The sequence below is a fragment of the Nematolebias whitei genome, chromosome 22, assembly GCF_014905685.2.
Source record: "Nematolebias whitei isolate Nwh7 chromosome 22, NemWhi1, whole genome shotgun sequence".
NCBI classification, from domain to species: Eukaryota; Metazoa; Chordata; class Actinopteri; order Cyprinodontiformes; family Rivulidae; genus Nematolebias; species Nematolebias whitei.
In genome coordinates, this window is record NC_056519.1 from 14,952,471 (window position 1) to 14,968,752 (window position 16,282).

General features: G+C 39.0%; 1 protein-coding gene across 1 annotated transcript in view; it reads left to right on the forward strand.

Annotated features, from left to right (window-relative positions):
- The window catches only part of apaf1 (apoptotic peptidase activating factor 1), a 61,828-nt gene that overhangs the window by 2,857 nt on the left and 42,689 nt on the right, over positions 1 to 16,282 (forward strand). Inside the window, exons 6-22 of the mRNA XM_037695968.1 lie at positions 1,169 to 1,281; positions 1,384 to 1,515; positions 1,746 to 1,984; positions 2,057 to 2,224; positions 2,400 to 2,531; positions 3,928 to 4,041; positions 5,591 to 5,775; positions 6,059 to 6,185; positions 6,536 to 6,661; positions 6,783 to 6,923; positions 7,031 to 7,156; positions 8,021 to 8,170; positions 8,625 to 8,753; positions 8,831 to 8,956; positions 10,637 to 10,756; positions 10,906 to 11,031; positions 15,463 to 15,579. Coding sequence (XP_037551896.1) covers positions 1,169 to 1,281; positions 1,384 to 1,515; positions 1,746 to 1,984; positions 2,057 to 2,224; positions 2,400 to 2,531; positions 3,928 to 4,041; positions 5,591 to 5,775; positions 6,059 to 6,185; positions 6,536 to 6,661; positions 6,783 to 6,923; positions 7,031 to 7,156; positions 8,021 to 8,170; positions 8,625 to 8,753; positions 8,831 to 8,956; positions 10,637 to 10,756; positions 10,906 to 11,031; positions 15,463 to 15,579 — 2,371 coding nt within the window. The remainder of the gene's footprint in view (positions 1 to 1,168; positions 1,282 to 1,383; positions 1,516 to 1,745; positions 1,985 to 2,056; positions 2,225 to 2,399; positions 2,532 to 3,927; positions 4,042 to 5,590; positions 5,776 to 6,058; positions 6,186 to 6,535; positions 6,662 to 6,782; positions 6,924 to 7,030; positions 7,157 to 8,020; positions 8,171 to 8,624; positions 8,754 to 8,830; positions 8,957 to 10,636; positions 10,757 to 10,905; positions 11,032 to 15,462; positions 15,580 to 16,282) is intronic.

A 16,282-nucleotide genomic window follows, 5' to 3' on the forward strand; every position in this document is an offset into this window, starting at 1 on the left:
GCTGAAATAGAAGAGCAAGCGTAAATCAGCAGGAGAAAGCAGAAAGAACAGAAAAGTTTAAATGAGTGCAAAAAAAATGTGGAATTAGTTGAGAAAGCTAATATTGGCATAAAACAGCTGGAATAACTGAAACTAGCAGAAATAAGCTGAAATTAGAAGAAATAATTTAATTAGGTTGAAAGTAGCAGAAATTACCATGAAAAACATGAATTTGTCTGAAAACGGATGAAATTAGCTAACATGTCCTAAAAAGCTAGCTGAAAATGTAGGCACAAGCTTAAATTTGCATAAGAAAGCAGAATGAACATGTTTATTGAAAGTAGCAGAAATGAGCACAAAAAAGTGGAAATTACCTTAAAAAAAGCTGAAGTTGGCAAAAAACAACAACTGAAAAGTAGCTAAAAAAGCAGAAAGAAGCTTAAATTACCAGAAGGAAGTGGAGAGAGCACATTTTTGCTGAATTAGGCTGAGAAAAGTTGAAATGAGTGCAACAAAAGTGGAATTAGCTGAAAAGCTAAAATTAGCATAAAAACAGCTAAATAGTAACTGAAATAGCAGAACAACCTGAAACGTGCAGAAATAAGCTGAAAGGAGCAGAACGAAGTTAGAAGAAGCAGATTTTTTTTGTATATTTTTAAGATACTGAAACGAGCACAAAACTGCTGTAAAAACAGCTGAAATTAGCTGAAAGTAGCTGAAAAATAGTTTAATTTTGCACAAGGAAGCTGAACCAGAACACAATGTGAAAGGAGCAGTAAAAAGTTGTAAACAGATCTAAAGATTTCAAGGATGTAAAATGAGCTCAATTCATTTTCTATGAGGAAAAAAAAAAAGACAGAAATGATTAAATATTTCAAAAAGCTAAAGTTGCACCAAGACCAAAAGTCATAGCAGGATTGTCTTGAACAAGCGGAATGTTTTGAAATATAATTTGTTGAAATAGCACAAAAAATGTGGAGCGAGAGCGACGCAGAAAAATGTAAGGAAGAAAAATGGATCACAATAGTGTGAATGCTTCATAAACATTCAAACAATAAAAATTTGGGACTTGTGCATAATCGATTGTGGAGGAAAAAAATCAAAAGGAAGTTCTTCACACGTTAACTGCCATTTGTAGTTGCTGAGGTAAAATGCATTTCCTTGTCATAAATATCTATATTTTTTCTAGATCCCTACTAATTCTTGATGACATCTGGGATAGCTCTGTGGTGAAAGTGTTTGATATACAATGCCGGATTCTTATGACCACCAGAAACAGAGGCATCGCTGATTCTGTTGGTGGTATGTGATCTCATATGCGGTGACATTTTCTTTTTAACAATAAAAGTAGCAAATAAAAAAAAATAAAAAAAAATCCATGTTCTGTGCGCTTTTATATTTTAGGTTTCAAACATGAGGTGGAAGTAGAAAGTGGTCTGGATGAGAAAAAGGCAATGGAGATCTTGGCTCTGTACACTGAAAAAAAGCCCCACACTCTGCCAGAAGAAGCTCGTGGTATCGTTAGAGAATGTAAAGGTCTGTAAATAACATGTAAAAGTCTAAATTGTTCCAAAAACTTGATTTAAAGTTCAATAAATTTTTTTTGAAGGCAACTTGCTTATTTGTTAGTATTTTTATTGAGGTCTAAATACAGAAAAAAACCCCAGTAAAAATGTTAATTTTTGACTCCATTTTTCTCTTTGGTTCTGGTTCAAATCAGATGCTTTATGTTCCATGTATTTTCTCTTTTCTCCACTCCTGGTCAGGCTCTCCTTTGGTGGTGTCTCTAGTCGGTGCTCTGCTGAAAGAGAAACCCAACCGCTGGCTTTATTACCTCCACCAGCTGCAGCAGAAGCAGTTCAAGCGCATCAGGAAGTCGTCCTCTTACGACTACGACGCCTTGGATCAGGCCATGGCTGCGAGCATCGAGGTTCTGCCTGAGGACCATCAAGATCTCTACAAAGACTTTACCGTGTTGGAAAAGGACGTCAAGATCCCAGCTAAGGTACAGAACAGTGCAGTATTTGGACCAAAATGATGCAGTAATATATGACGTCATAATGTTTTTTTATCCTAGGTGCTGTCTGTTTTGTGGGATCTGGAGCCTGAGGAAGTAGAGGACATTCTCCAGGAGTTTGTCAACAAATCTCTGCTCTTTGTTGACATCCACAGTAAACCTTATTTGTACTACCTTCATGACCTCCAGCTGGATTTTTTGGTGGAGCAGAATCGGGAACATATTGAGGTTGGGAGTTCATTTGAGCTCGTTTGCTGCTGCAGTTCGTTTGAACACATTACACGCTAATAAACATTGCTTTAATTAAAATGTGCTGATTAAACTATTTCGCTTTGCTGCTTTTCCTTAAAATATGCAATGTATATTTAAAGTGCATATATATGTTTGTGTTTACACATTTCAGAGCCTTCACACTAAGGCAGTGCGTCAGTATCAGCAGCACTACAAAGACGGTCCTTCCACTTCAGGAGACGAGGAATGTCTCTATTGGATCCGATTTTTGACCTACCACATGGCCAAAGCCAACCTCTCCCAGGTGAAACCAAGTCAAGTCAACTTTATTTATAGAGCACATTTAAAACAGCAACTGTTACCAAAGTGCTTGACAATAAGTCACAGCATCAAGTAAAACTAACAAGATATAATTAAAAGCATCAAAAATAAAAACATAGAAAATGCAATGAGAAACAATGGGATAATAAATCAGAGCAAACTGTGTTAAATGTCAGTAAATATAGGTGCGTTTTCAGGAGAGATTTAAAAACAGGAAGTGAAGTGGTCTGTCTAATATTGATGGGCAGATCGTTCCAAAGTTTAGGGCCAATGACTGAAAAAGCCCGATCTCCTCTGAACTTTAACCAAAAGCAGCTGGTCAGATGATCTCAGCGCCCAAGAAGGAACATATTGTTGAAGTAGGTCAGAGAGGTATGTGGGTACAAGGCTGTTAATGCACTTAAAAGTCAACAAGACAATTTTAAAATCAGTTGTGACACACGCAGGGAGCCAGTGAAGGGAGGACAAAACGGGTGAAATATGCTCAGACCTATGAGTTCCTGTCGGTAGCCGAGCTGCAGCATTTTGGGCAAGCTGGAGACGTGAAAGGGAGACCTGACTGACCCCAACATAAAGCGCTTTACAGTAGTCCAGCTGAGTTGTAATGACTGCATGGACAGACTTGAGCTTTGCTGTCTGCTTTAACTGGAAGAAGCTTTTATTGAAGAACAGAGTTACCGGTAATCTGTTTATTGAATTTAAAGTCCGAGTCTAAAACCATCCCAAGATTCGTAACAGACTGCTTGATATAGGGGCTGAAGAGAGTCAAGATTTACGGGATCAGTGACAACGGTAGAGCTAGGGCTAAACGCGACTTCAGTTTTCTGATCATTAAAACTTTAAAAAGTTGAAGCCATCCATGCCTTGATGTCATTGAGACATTTGAAAGGAAGGCGAATGGTGATGGAACTGTTGAGTTTTAAGGGCAGATAAATCTGGCAGCATAACAATGAAACGAAAGACCATGTTTCCTCAGGATAGAACCCAAGGGGAGCAGATACAATGAGAACAGCAGGGATCCAAGAATGGAGCCTTGTGGGACCCCGCAGGAAAGAGGCACAAAAGCAGATAAACTATTACCGACATTAACACAAAAACTGCCTCTCAGATACAAACAGAACCATTCTAACGCTGCACCGGTAATCCCAACCCAGCTGGTAAATCCACCCTCATTTTTAATTTAGAAGAACCCTCACTCTGTCCTGTCAGCTCGTGTGCTCACAAGATTTCAGAACATCACTTGATGTCCATAAATGTAAATGTCCATTCAAAACTTCAGAGGTGCATCAGAGACAACTGATCAGATTTGCTTACATTTCCTGTTATTCGTCTTTGACTTTTGTGCACATCATCTCACTCTGGTTTGTTCTTCTGGTTAGGAGCTCTACTCGCTCATGTTTTCACTGGACTGGGTCAGCATCAAGGCCAAGATAATGGGTCCAGCACTCCTCATTAATGACTACGTGGAGTATGGGTCCATTCTTGACAAAGAGGTTGGTAAACATGAGTTGTTTTATGATATAAAACAAACTTGGCTGCTGTGTGTATGTTAATTCCAAGTTTTGCAACAATGAATGCACCTGGGGTAAAAGTGCTGCTCTTCTCATTAAATGTGAACTTTGAACGTGAACAAGAGGAAATGCAGGTTTACAAGTTCTGTTATCTTTCTTGCATAAGAGATATCACATTTATTAGGAAGAAGAACGCTCTGTTATCTTTCCCCGGAACATTTCTGACTAATTCCTCTTCAGCGATAAGTTCATTTAGTTTCTGTTGTGGTTTCTATAATTCTCTTTTTAAGGATATCCCATCATAAATTAGCTAATTTATGAATTAGAGAATGTAAGCATGGATGAAAGTATGTGGAAAATGTGCATAAATAGAATAGGTGCATGCAATTTTTAGTAAAAATAGATTTCAGTAATTAAACACTTACCTTCTGAGGACTCTAGTTAATGTACCGTATTTTCCGCTGTCCCCGTCACACCGCCCTATAAGTCGCATCAGTTCAAATATGTCTAAAAAAAGTGGAAAAATCCATAAATATGTCACTTCGCCGTATACATTGCATCTATTGCGCGTCACTGCTGACAACCCAGAGATGTGGGCCGAGCCTGGAAATGTGGGTCTGTTGTGCCAAAAATCAATTGGCTGCCAATTGGCAGCCGAGGGAGCGTGCACAGGATTTTAACAAGAATTTAACAAGAGTATCACTTAAAAACAATTATTTGTTTGCTCAAAATTATAGTAAATGTGTGTTTCAGTCTAACTTTTGCTTAATAAATGCACTTTGACGGTCAAATCAGCTGTATTTCAAAACCCAATTCGCTTAAGCGAGCACGTGCAGAAGGATGAGCCGCTGTTCGTTTCTTCGAAATTTAACAAGAAAAGCACCTAAAACAATTATTTATTTGCTCAAAATTATAGCAAAGCTGTGTCTCAGTTGAACTTTTACTTAATAAATGCACTTTAATGGACAAGTTTGCTGCATTTCGCCGGGGTGGTGAAGCTGGTTTGACGGTTGCCCCAAGCAGTGAGCAAAACAAATGTGGGGGGTACTGTGGCAAGCCAATTGTGTCATTAATAGCTGGTAAAGATTCTCAGTCATCCAGGACATGGTAAATTCAAAAAAGTTCAAGACAAAAACTATAAAGTATAAAGTATAATAAAGTCCAGTTGTTTTTGTCTTGAACTTTTTTGAATTTGTCATTAAAGTCACTTTTACCTATTAGATGATACAACGTCATGCCTTACTGCTGCAGCTGCTACTACTACTACCACTACTACAACTACAATGCTGTCATCTAGTGGCTGCAAATGGTAGTGTTCTTTTTTTTCCCCAGTCAGAATGAATGAAAACAGTCATATCTCAGCCAAAAATTGTTTTATAAATATGGGAAAAAATCCATAAATACGTTGCTTCAGCCTACAAGTTGCAGGACATGTAAATTATGCAAAAAAACACAAATTGTACAGCGAAAAATACGATATACCTAACATCCAACAGTAGCCTGATGCTGGTCTGTGCTTTGTGTCTTCCAGAACAGTGAAGTTCGCAGTCAGTTCCAGGAGTTTTTGTCTCTGAGCGCCCACCACCTGGAGCAGCGTCCTTTCCCTGATGTCCTTCAGCTCGCTCTGTCTCAGCCACACACCTCAGAGGTCTACAGGCAGGCTCGACAGCAGGCCCAGAACCGGGCCAAGAGGGGCAAACTCTACTTTGACTTGATGTATGAAAACAAGCGTTTATATTCGCTGATCCTAAAACATAAAAGTTGGCTCAAATTTTGAGCGTCTTCTTGTACTTTTCCATCCGAACATGTTTTTTTTTGTTGTTTTTTTTTTGCTTCTAGGTAGTATGTAGAGAACATGCTGACTAAAACTAATATCTGATGTTATCAAATTATTATTTTTTAAAGTTTTAACAGCTTTATTGCCCATTGGCAGACGACTATTGGTGCCTATAGGATGTCAAAAGCTTTCTTTAATTGTATTTTATGTGTTTTTATACAGAAACAAGAGCAGTGTAGAGAATTTGTCTCGGTTAGTGATCCATCCTCACCAGGGCTCCATCTATTCTGCCTGCTTCTCCCATGATGGAACCAAAGTTGCCTCTTGTGGAGCTAACAAGATGCTTAAGGTACTCACTGAGAAGGTGGACTCTTCTGTCTAAATATATAAAAGGCAAAGAGTTTTAATGAAAACTGAATGTGTTTTTTACATGTCCCCTCCCTCTTTTATGATCAATTTAAATGTGCTGCACTCCCATGAAACTGAGTGAAGTTTTCAACCAAAATATATCAAAAATATATAAAATATTCACATAGTTCTTATGAAGTTATCATCAAATGACATTAGCAGAGTAAAAAGAGCTAAAGCTACATAATGTCTGTCATTATTTGCTAAGTATTTTTTGGTTGTCTTGCCTTCATAACCCATTATTTTGCAGTTTAAGGTTTTTATTTTAAATTGATGTATATGTGTGTTCAGGTGTTTAAAAGTACCTCAGGTGAAAAGCTCATCCAAATCCACGCCCATGATGAAGAGGTGCTTTGCTGCGCCTTCTCCCCTGACGACCGTCTCCTAGCAACATGCTCAAGTGACAGGAGGGTCAAGGTGAGTCGTCATCGAGTGTTTCATCAACTTCACTGCAGAAACGCACGATAACTGAAATCTGGTAAATCCAGCTGTTTCTCATCTGTTTTTATGCTAAAATCAGCGTACTTGTGAGTTTCAGGTGTGGAACGCAGAACAAGGCAAGCTGCTGAGGGCCTTCCTGGAGGAGCACGAGGAACAGGTTAACCACTGTGAGTTCACCAACACGACACAGAAGCTCCTTCTGGCCACCTGCTCCAACGACGAAATGGCCAACGTCAAGGTGCGCATGTTTCCACAGTGTATTTATTACCATTATTATCCAGTCACATCTTTTTATTTATTTTTTTACTTTTGTGTATCCCACTTTCTTTTCTTTGGTTCTTACAGTTTTGGAATCTCAACAAGCCCGCCTCCCAGAACACCTTGTTTGGCCACTTCGAGCCAGTGAAACACTGCTGCTTCTCCCCTGATGATAGCTACTTGTCCACTTCCTCCGTTGACGGAACTGTTAAGGTGACTGCTGTTTAACTCAATACTTACGAAGCTTTCTATACTTTATATGTATGGTTTTAAATACTTTCTGTTGTTTTGACTGTCGTCACTTAACAAAATAAAAGTCTGCAGGTAAGACAGATAATTTGCCTATTATACATGTAAAAATGTATCATAAATGCAGCATTTCTTGAAAGAATGCATATCCCACCACCTTCTTGCCCATGACAGCGTTTTTGAGCAGTTTTAGTGAAACCTTGAAAACAACATTTTATACATCCTTATGCGATGTTTTGTGATCTTCTGAGCTGCATCAGTGCTTGTAATATGAGTCGTAAATAACTCCTAGTTATTACCACCTCAGTATCTGTAAAATTAACTGTTTTAAACATTTTGTGCTTATGGCAGCCATGTTACATTGGTTTGGCTCAAAAAGTTACGGTAATCCGTTTTTAAAATACATACACTGATTTTTCCTGATGAATAAATTTGACATTAAACATAATCCAAGTTGAAGTGTTGCATCATTTTCAGCCCCCTTTTTGACATCTGCATTTGGTAGCAGGCCAAATTGACAAAGACCATGCAGAATAATGTAATATTTTAATTCTACAGCAGAGAAAGCTGTGCAGTCTCTGTAAGTACTGGTAGGTCTAGGAAAAAAAATATGGGTATTGTTATCAGTTATCAGCCAAATAAGGTTTAACATATTAGCATGGTAGGATATTGGCCAAAAATCCAATATGGTGCATCCCTAAAATATAATAGTTTGCCTTTAAGCAACAAGTGATAGTTGTTAATGTAACAGAAATTGATGTTATTTAGAAATGCATTACCTTCAGAACCCACTCTGCGCTGACATCCTGTCTGAATGCTTTCTTGCAGTTGTTTCAGGTCTCGACTGCCAACGAGTGGAAGACGATCAATGTGAAGAGCGTGTTTTCTGACTGCGACAACGAAGAGGTTTTTGTCAAGTGCAGCACCTGGACCGCCGACAGCAAGCGCATCATTTGTGCTACGAGACATGTTGTTTTGGTGAGCGTTAGGAAGGGAAACTGAACGTCTTGGATACAAGAAAGCACGTTATTCAGCAGTGTTGTGATGTTCTGTGGTTAAGATTTGACGAATTGTGTGTAAATGCTTGAATCTTGGAACGTCACATTCATTTTGTCCTTGTTTAACACTTCCTTGAAGAAGGCTGAAAAGGGAGTATGTTTTCTAATGCGTCTTGAAGCGTGTGTGTTTTGGGTGTAAAGTGGTACCCATCCTCTCTTGAGCTACTCAGAATCAGATATTCTTGTCTTGTAATCGGTCTGTGCCCTCCACATTTTTATTCTGGGAATCAACCCAACGCTGCAGAGACGCCTCTGCATGTTTCTTGGACTACTTCACCTCAGAAGTTTCTTCTTAAAATTAAATTCTCCATGTGTTTCATTGAGCACATATGCAGACTAGACTGATGTGTTGTCTGCATGTTGTTGTTTTGCAGGTATTTGATGTGGAGACAACAGACATGCTGTTGGAGATAAAGACCAATCGTCTGGGCACAGTGCAATACTGTCATGCCTGTCCGACCAGCAACCTGCTGGCAATCGCATTCTCAAACTACACTGTAGAGGTAGAACGCTTTTCACCTGAATATGTAGTTTTGTTTTACTTCAAGTGTGTAAAACGACACATTGTGTATCTGTTTAGCTGTGGGACCTTGAAGCCAATAAGAAAAAGGCTGACTGCAGCGGCCACCTGAGCTGGATTCAGCGTGTGCAGTTTTCTACCGACGGCTCCCAGTTGCTCTCCTGCTCAGACGACCAGACTGTCAGGGTAAGTGTTGCTGCCTCATAGGAACACCTTAATTACCTCTTCTAAAAATAAACTCAAACTTGTCTCGTTATTGAACATCACAAGTTAACTAATTGCACTCCACTCTCAATTTACCAAAGGCTACTTTTCAGAGCTTAATGAGGATTGCTCAGAAATAATGGGGGTAAATAAGAAATAACTTTATAGTGTGGGAATGAAAGCAGTGATCATATAATAATTTACCGTTTAGATTTAGGTTTTATGTGATTGGTCTTGCCTAAATACAAGCTATTATTATCATCGCAGTGATTTAACAATTTCCATGACTACAGCCGTTTGTAATCACTTCTAACAACTTTATTTTACCTTTTTTGTTGTTGTGGCATGAATTACACTCACCCCAAGCTTTCTACAGTGTTGCACAGACTTTGTCTGAAACCTACTAAAAAAGACCAACTTTGCCAGTCCGGCATATTGCAAATCTTAAAATGATAAATGATAAATAGCTTTGAACACAAAAACACAAAACGATTATTGCAAAAACACGAAAGCTGTAAAGAAAACATATGACTTGAGCTGTATTTTATAGGTCTTAAAGATACTCTTTTCAAACTATAAAATAAAAAGGTAATTTTAACTATAGTAAATGGAGGACTTGGAGGTAGTTTATTCCATATATATTAATGTGCAATTCTAGAATGTGGGTATGCATTCAATGTAAACATAACATTCAGCTGAATCCTCTGAAAAGCGAGCGGATGCTTCAGTGACTGACCAATTTAAGGTTGGCTATAGTCGGTTATATTTTATCAGTTATAGTTTCCAGAAAAACTGGTTAGATCCACCAAGTTTCAAGTTTAAAAATGTATCTGTGTATGTCACTCAACAAATCAGTGTAAATATGAACCAAAACATCCAAACTGTCTGACTTCTTGACCCCACATGGCTCTTTCATGCACGTCATCGTTATTGACTCACTCTCATTTACTTCGGCAGTTTCCGTAGGTCAATAAACACCTGTAGTGGTCAGCAGCCGTTTACTAATTTAGCTTGCATATATTTAGTTTATGGACACATTATCCAACAGTATGATGGTAAAAGCTGTGTGGATTTCATTTTTTACTTAAGGATTTATTTATTTATATTTTGACCCATCTTCATAAAGTGCTCTTTATCCTTCTTAAAAGTGTAGCATATAATCTGTACAGCAAGTTAGTTAGCCCCAAACAGGATCCCCGAGGAACACTACGGTAAATGGGAGGGGAAAAAAATTGTAATTTTTACAGAAAAAGGCCTGCCTGCTACACAAGAAGTGAGAAGGACGGAACCCTGAATCCCAGCTGAGAGCTGAAGGTGATTTAAAACAATATGAAGATCAACCATTTAAAATTAAAGTGAATGTAACTGTTGAAGAACAAGAGCTGGTCATTCCAGATGTTGAAACGGATGGATTCTGTGCTGTTACGGACTGTAACTTTCCTATAATTTCTTTACCATTTAGGAAATATAATGCTGATAATGCAATACAAAGTACATACCTATTTAGGATAGTATTATTTGATAATATTTCTGAAATATTTAAGTACAAAGGAAGAAATTTAGGAGAACAACCATGTGATAAATGAGAGATTCAGTGTTGTGATTTTACCTTTTTTTTATTGTTCATGTTTTTCCCACATTTGATTTTATCTTGTTTTGTAGTTGTGGGAGACAACAAAGGTCCACACGTCTTCAGCCGTCTGCCTGAAGAGAGACTCGGACGTCCTCTTCAACGATGAGGAAATTATAGTGTCAGCTGCAGACAATTGCAACAGACTGCAGGTAATCTGTAGAAAATAGTGCTTCTTGCTGCTTTAAAAAAGAGGAATGTTTAGTTTTTTTAGTGCATGCTCAAGTGCGGATACAGCAGGCACCGGTGTGTGTGATTTATTAGCTTGTAGTTAAAATTATTGCGCGTGTTTTTGTGTCAGGTGCGTGACGGCAGAACGGGATCAGTGCTGTTCCAATCGGAGGAGATGTCGTCCAGGATCAGAAGTACCTGTCTGTGCAGGGAGCAGTCTGCTGTGGGCCTGGGCCATGAAAATGGCACCGTGCAGGTAAACACACACACACACACTGCAAATGCATGGAAAACAGTATTGAGTAATCTTTTTCCTAATATCAGCTTTATTTAAAATAAAACTTAAAATTTATTCCCATTTTCTTGCAAGAAAGATTGTCTTAACGTAACATCAGTGTTAAAATCATAAACTCTAATAGAGTTCATCACTCCTACCCCGTGTTTAACAGATGAGCATTAGCAGAACTGACTCTGTGTGAGTATAAATAAGAATCAGAATCAACCTTTATTGTCATTGCACAGAAGCACAACGAAATTACATTTCTGTACAACCGTCCAAAGAAAACAACACGGGTAGACGGGGGTGCCTGAGGCTGCAGCCTCATGGGAAGCACTGCCCTTTTTGTTTAGATAAGGAAAAGGGAAAACACGAGGAAAGAAAAGGTATAAAATAAACATATCTCACACGACACAATGTGAGGTTGCAAAAAACCCTCAGCACAAGAAAAAGCAACATATTGGTGACATAAAGACATATGCATGTGGAGTGGGTGAGGGTCGGGATCCCAGCACAGGCCGCCGAAGTGAGTGACGCAGCCACTGGCGCCTTCACATCTACCTAGGTTGCTGCAACGGGGGGAAAAAATGAGGGAGGCTAGCGAAGGCAATAAATTTGATGGGAAGTAGTCTGTGAACACTGTCTAGATAGCCCCCCCCCCCCCCCCCCCCAATAGTCCTGATAAGTGATGGTGCAGTGTTTGTCAGCCAGCTCGGTAGAGCTCTGACACAGTTCTATGTCCTTGGGGAAGGGAGCGGGTAGGTGAGCAGGGAGCAGAGCTTCTTATTCACATAACATCCAGGAGAATTTGAGTTAGTCAACCTTCCAAGGCCAACACGGGGGGAGCCAGATTCAGATAGTAACAGGTGTTTTGGGTCAGGCCGACTCTTTAATTGCCATCTGCCTTATGCAGTCTCGCTTGTACGGTAATGGTGGCTCCAAACAGCTAAATTTGTGATCACATACGCCGAGTCGAGCTTACAACTTCTCCAAGATCTATTCCTTCCCGCAGCGAGATTCAGGAGCTGCAAGTAGCCTGCGATTCTCAGCAAGAATCGCATCCAACTTACGGATCAGCTCGCACAGCATTGGAGTGTGAGTGTTGACAGCACAGCACATTCGTTCACACATGCCGGGCAGCGTCACAATGGCCAGAACAGCTGCCGATGTTTTCCGAATTTATCGATATGCCAGGTAACCATCAACTCTAAAAAGCAGAAATCCTGTTATCATAAATCCAATTCTGTACACATCTTCAGCGTCCTCGACTGACACTATGGCCAGGCACACGATCTTCCACTTCTCCTAGGAATCAAGCATGTATCCAGCTGCAAGTGTCCCATTGGGGCAGGAGGGCTCTCGTTCACCCTGTCTTCTCACTGAGAAAATTTAATAAATTGTGTTGAGAGACCAGCTGACCAGATCCATAATTTACAATTCGGAAGATTTGCAAAAAGATGCTCTAAAAAGGTTCACATGACAAGGAGCAGAGCAGGGGAAGAAGCAGGAGGAAAAACGTCCGCCTTAGCCGAGAGCAAGAAGGAAAATTAAATAAAAATAAGCAGAACAAATATATATTTTTTTAATTTCAGTAAAAAATTTGCATCTTTCTAAAGTAAGAGACTCAAATGCCAAGAATTCTTGGTTTTAAAAGTTGCCTTAGTTTGCGTGTAGATGCACGTTTATGGAATTCCCTGTCAGTAAAATCGGTGTTTTTAATCTGACATTAGTAGCGTTTCTTTTAATTTTTTATCTGTCCTGGCTCCTGTTAGTTGTGCATCAGGTCAGCCACAACAAGGCTTACAACTCGTTTTCTTTTCACTTATTTCAATTTTCTCTCCCACTGTCTGTGATTTTTATTCCCACTCGCTCTGATTTGATATCTTACTTCACGCATTGATCTAATATCCCTGGTTTGGTTTGTTTTTCCTCTCCTTTGTTCTGAACACCTCCTTGTTCTCCTTGCTTTGTCTCTGTGATAAATTGTTGTACATAGAGAATAAGATCCTGAAGTGCTTTGTGTCAACTGTGTGTGTGTGTGCTCTCTTTGTGTATTGTATGTTAGGGCAGCTCACTATTTTAAAACCCATTCTCAAGCTCAGTCCCCCGACACACACGAGTGGCCGGGCCAAAGTCTCAAAGCAGAGAGCAGGTAATTAATGAAAAGGTTCTGCAGTCCTAATGAATACAACTTAAAGATTAAAACTATAGCTCTGACCTTCATCCTGACCCCAGAGATAAGTGAAGGAAGGATTAACACAACGGGAGCCCAGGTGATTTGATCTGTGCAGTTTAAAGATTTAAGGAAGTTGTTTTATCCCTAAATTAGCCATTATGGGTAAATTTTGAAAATGAGCCTGTTTTGTTAAACAGGAAAAACACAGTTATTACACTGTTTGGTTACAGTCAATGGCAAAGCGTCCCACTGAAAATTGATACGTTTAAAAGAATAAATCAATGGATTTAGCATCTTCTGGTGCAGTGCGCTCCATAAACCTGGGATAAATGATTATCGGAGTCTTGAAATTACCAGTATTTCCCAAATTGTCTACAATTAAAAATGACTAATATTTTTTTTTGCCATAGTAACACACCATACCATTTTATTTATAAAGCAACAAGGCCAACCAAAGTGCTGTACAGCAAAAACAAACAAACAAAGGACTCAGGAGAAAACACATGGATACAAATGGATAAAGATAAGAACTAAATGGGTAACATTATAGAATACAGACGAGTTAAAATCAACTCACTTTGTCAAAAGCCAGGGGGAAAAAGCAAGTTTTCAAACGAGACTTTAAAACAGTGAGAGAAGGGGGTCTGCCTGACATGCAGTGGTAACCATCCCATAGTTTTAGACCTGTAACAGAAAAGGCCCTGTCACCTCTGAGCTTACAATGAGTGCCTGGAATCAATAAAATCATCTGATCGCCTCAGAGAGCGCAGTGGGGCACGTGGCTGCAGCAGATCATCGAGCTAGGAGGGGGGAGAACGGTTCAGAGTAGGGATGCACGATATTGGATTTTTGTCCGATATCCAATATGCCAATATGTTAAAACTTATTTGGCCGATAACTGATACCAGTACCGATATTTTTTCCCTAGACCTACTTACAGATACTACATAGCTTAGAATTAAAATACTACATATTTCTGCATGATCTTTGTCAATTTGGCCTGCTGTCAAATGCAGATGCCAAAAAGGGGGCTGACAATGATTTAACATTATATAAATACTTAATATATATATACATTAAAAAAAGTACCTTTTTTATATTGGTGTTATTTTGATGGAATGTCCGATATTTAACTTTATCGCTAATATTGGCCAATACCAATATCATGCTGATAATATCGTGCATCCCTAGTTCAGAGATTGAAAAACATACAGAAAGATTTTAAACTGAATTCGAAAGTGAACCAGGATCCAGTGAAGGGAGGCCAGAACTGGTGCAATGTAATCTCTTTTGCCTGTACCAGTTAAGAATCGGGCTGCAGCATTTTGAATCGGTTGTAATCGTGCAATTCATTCAACCTTTCTTTATACAGGTTAATCCCATTGAGCCTCGGGAACTCATTTACACAAGAGACCTGCTAATGCAATAGAGGTGCAATAGATGATGATAGTGTAGATAGTGCAATAGAGGTCTAACTCTAGTAGTTAAAAGTAATAGTAGTTAGAAGAGAAGTAGTTTGTGAAGTTAACAGTGTATGAAAATAATCTAATAATTATTTGTATGCTTTTGTTTGTGATTTAACGTTTATCAGCCATAAACAGTCACAGGTCTTCTCTGTTAATATTTGAGTCAGAAGCTGAAATAACAGGTTTGGGAACCACAGGTGCATTGTGTCAAATATTGAACTTCATGCGTGATTTCCAGCTTGATTTCTGACCTTTGTGAACATAACTAACTTCTATGACATTGTGTTTTTACCATTAAAATATTAATTCAAATCTGTACAAGTAATTTGGCATGACGGAGAAAAGCAGAACTGGAAATTCTCTACAGATAATGTGCTTCTTTTGATCTGTAATCTTTTTTTAGTTTTAAGATAAATTTCACCCCTTTCAGAATTTATTTTCCTTCTGTAAAGTTTGCAGTTGGATGCTTTCTTGTCATTTGCTCTTTATAGATTTCTTTTTTCTCCCCTGCACTAACACCAGGTGGCACCCTTTGACAAAGACTCAGCAGATTACTGCAGCACATCCATTATTTTTTATAACCTTCATTTTGATTTATTTGCAATCCGTGTACAGGAGGAAACATTAAAAGCAGTGACAGTGTGAGTTATTGCATTTGTTTTACTGCAGTAAAAAATAGACAGATTCTTTAAAAAATATGCATTAGAGAACAACAAGTCACTGTTGTGTGTTTTTAAAGAGACTTAGTGTTTGTGTGTTGTGTGGCAGGTGTCAGGACTGACAGCTAGTCAGGTGCTAAGGACAGTTGGCTGCAGGATCCGGCGCCTGCTGACCCCCTGCAGGGGGTCGGTGCTGGCAGTCGCTCTGTGCTCAGGCAGCGTGCAGGTAGTGTATGGTAGATGCAGCGTAGAAATGTTTGCATTTCAGAGCATTCAAGAACCAGTAGTTGTTTGCTTCTGTGTGGATTTTTATTTGCCTGTTTCAAATGCTTTAGAAAGCTAAGCTAACTGTGCTGAAATTATTAAACCATGCAGAATCGGCCTCTTTGCTGGCTTTCATTTGTCTTTTTTTTTTGTAGCTTTTTAAAAAAGTGTTCCATGTCTTTATCTTTTATATTAGCCTCCTGATATTAAGACACAAAACCTTGAAACTGAAGTTTCAAACTCTCCCAAGATGTCCTCTCAGTCTTTGAACTTTGCGTTTCTGTGTGTGAAGCTTGATGATCCTGGTCGGCATGTCCCGAGGCTTGTTTCTGCTAAAACGTTTCAACCCTCGTGCCTGAATATTTCAGTGTCTGGTAAAATCCCAGGAGTTGTTGGTCTTTCCTTGATTCTCACAAAATCACTGGTACTTGAGCTACAATCCATTCGCTCCTTTTATAGACAAATTGTTTAATTTAAAAGGGTAAAATGTAATTAAATCAACATTTGGACAACGTAAATGTAAAAGTACCAGAGTTAGCGAAAGGCTAATGCCAGTGGCAGCTGGTGGAATTTCCAACATGAGGGGCTACAACTCCAAAATATACATATACCAAAACATATATGTTCAAGACATTCCACACACACGCACGCATCACAGTCTCATC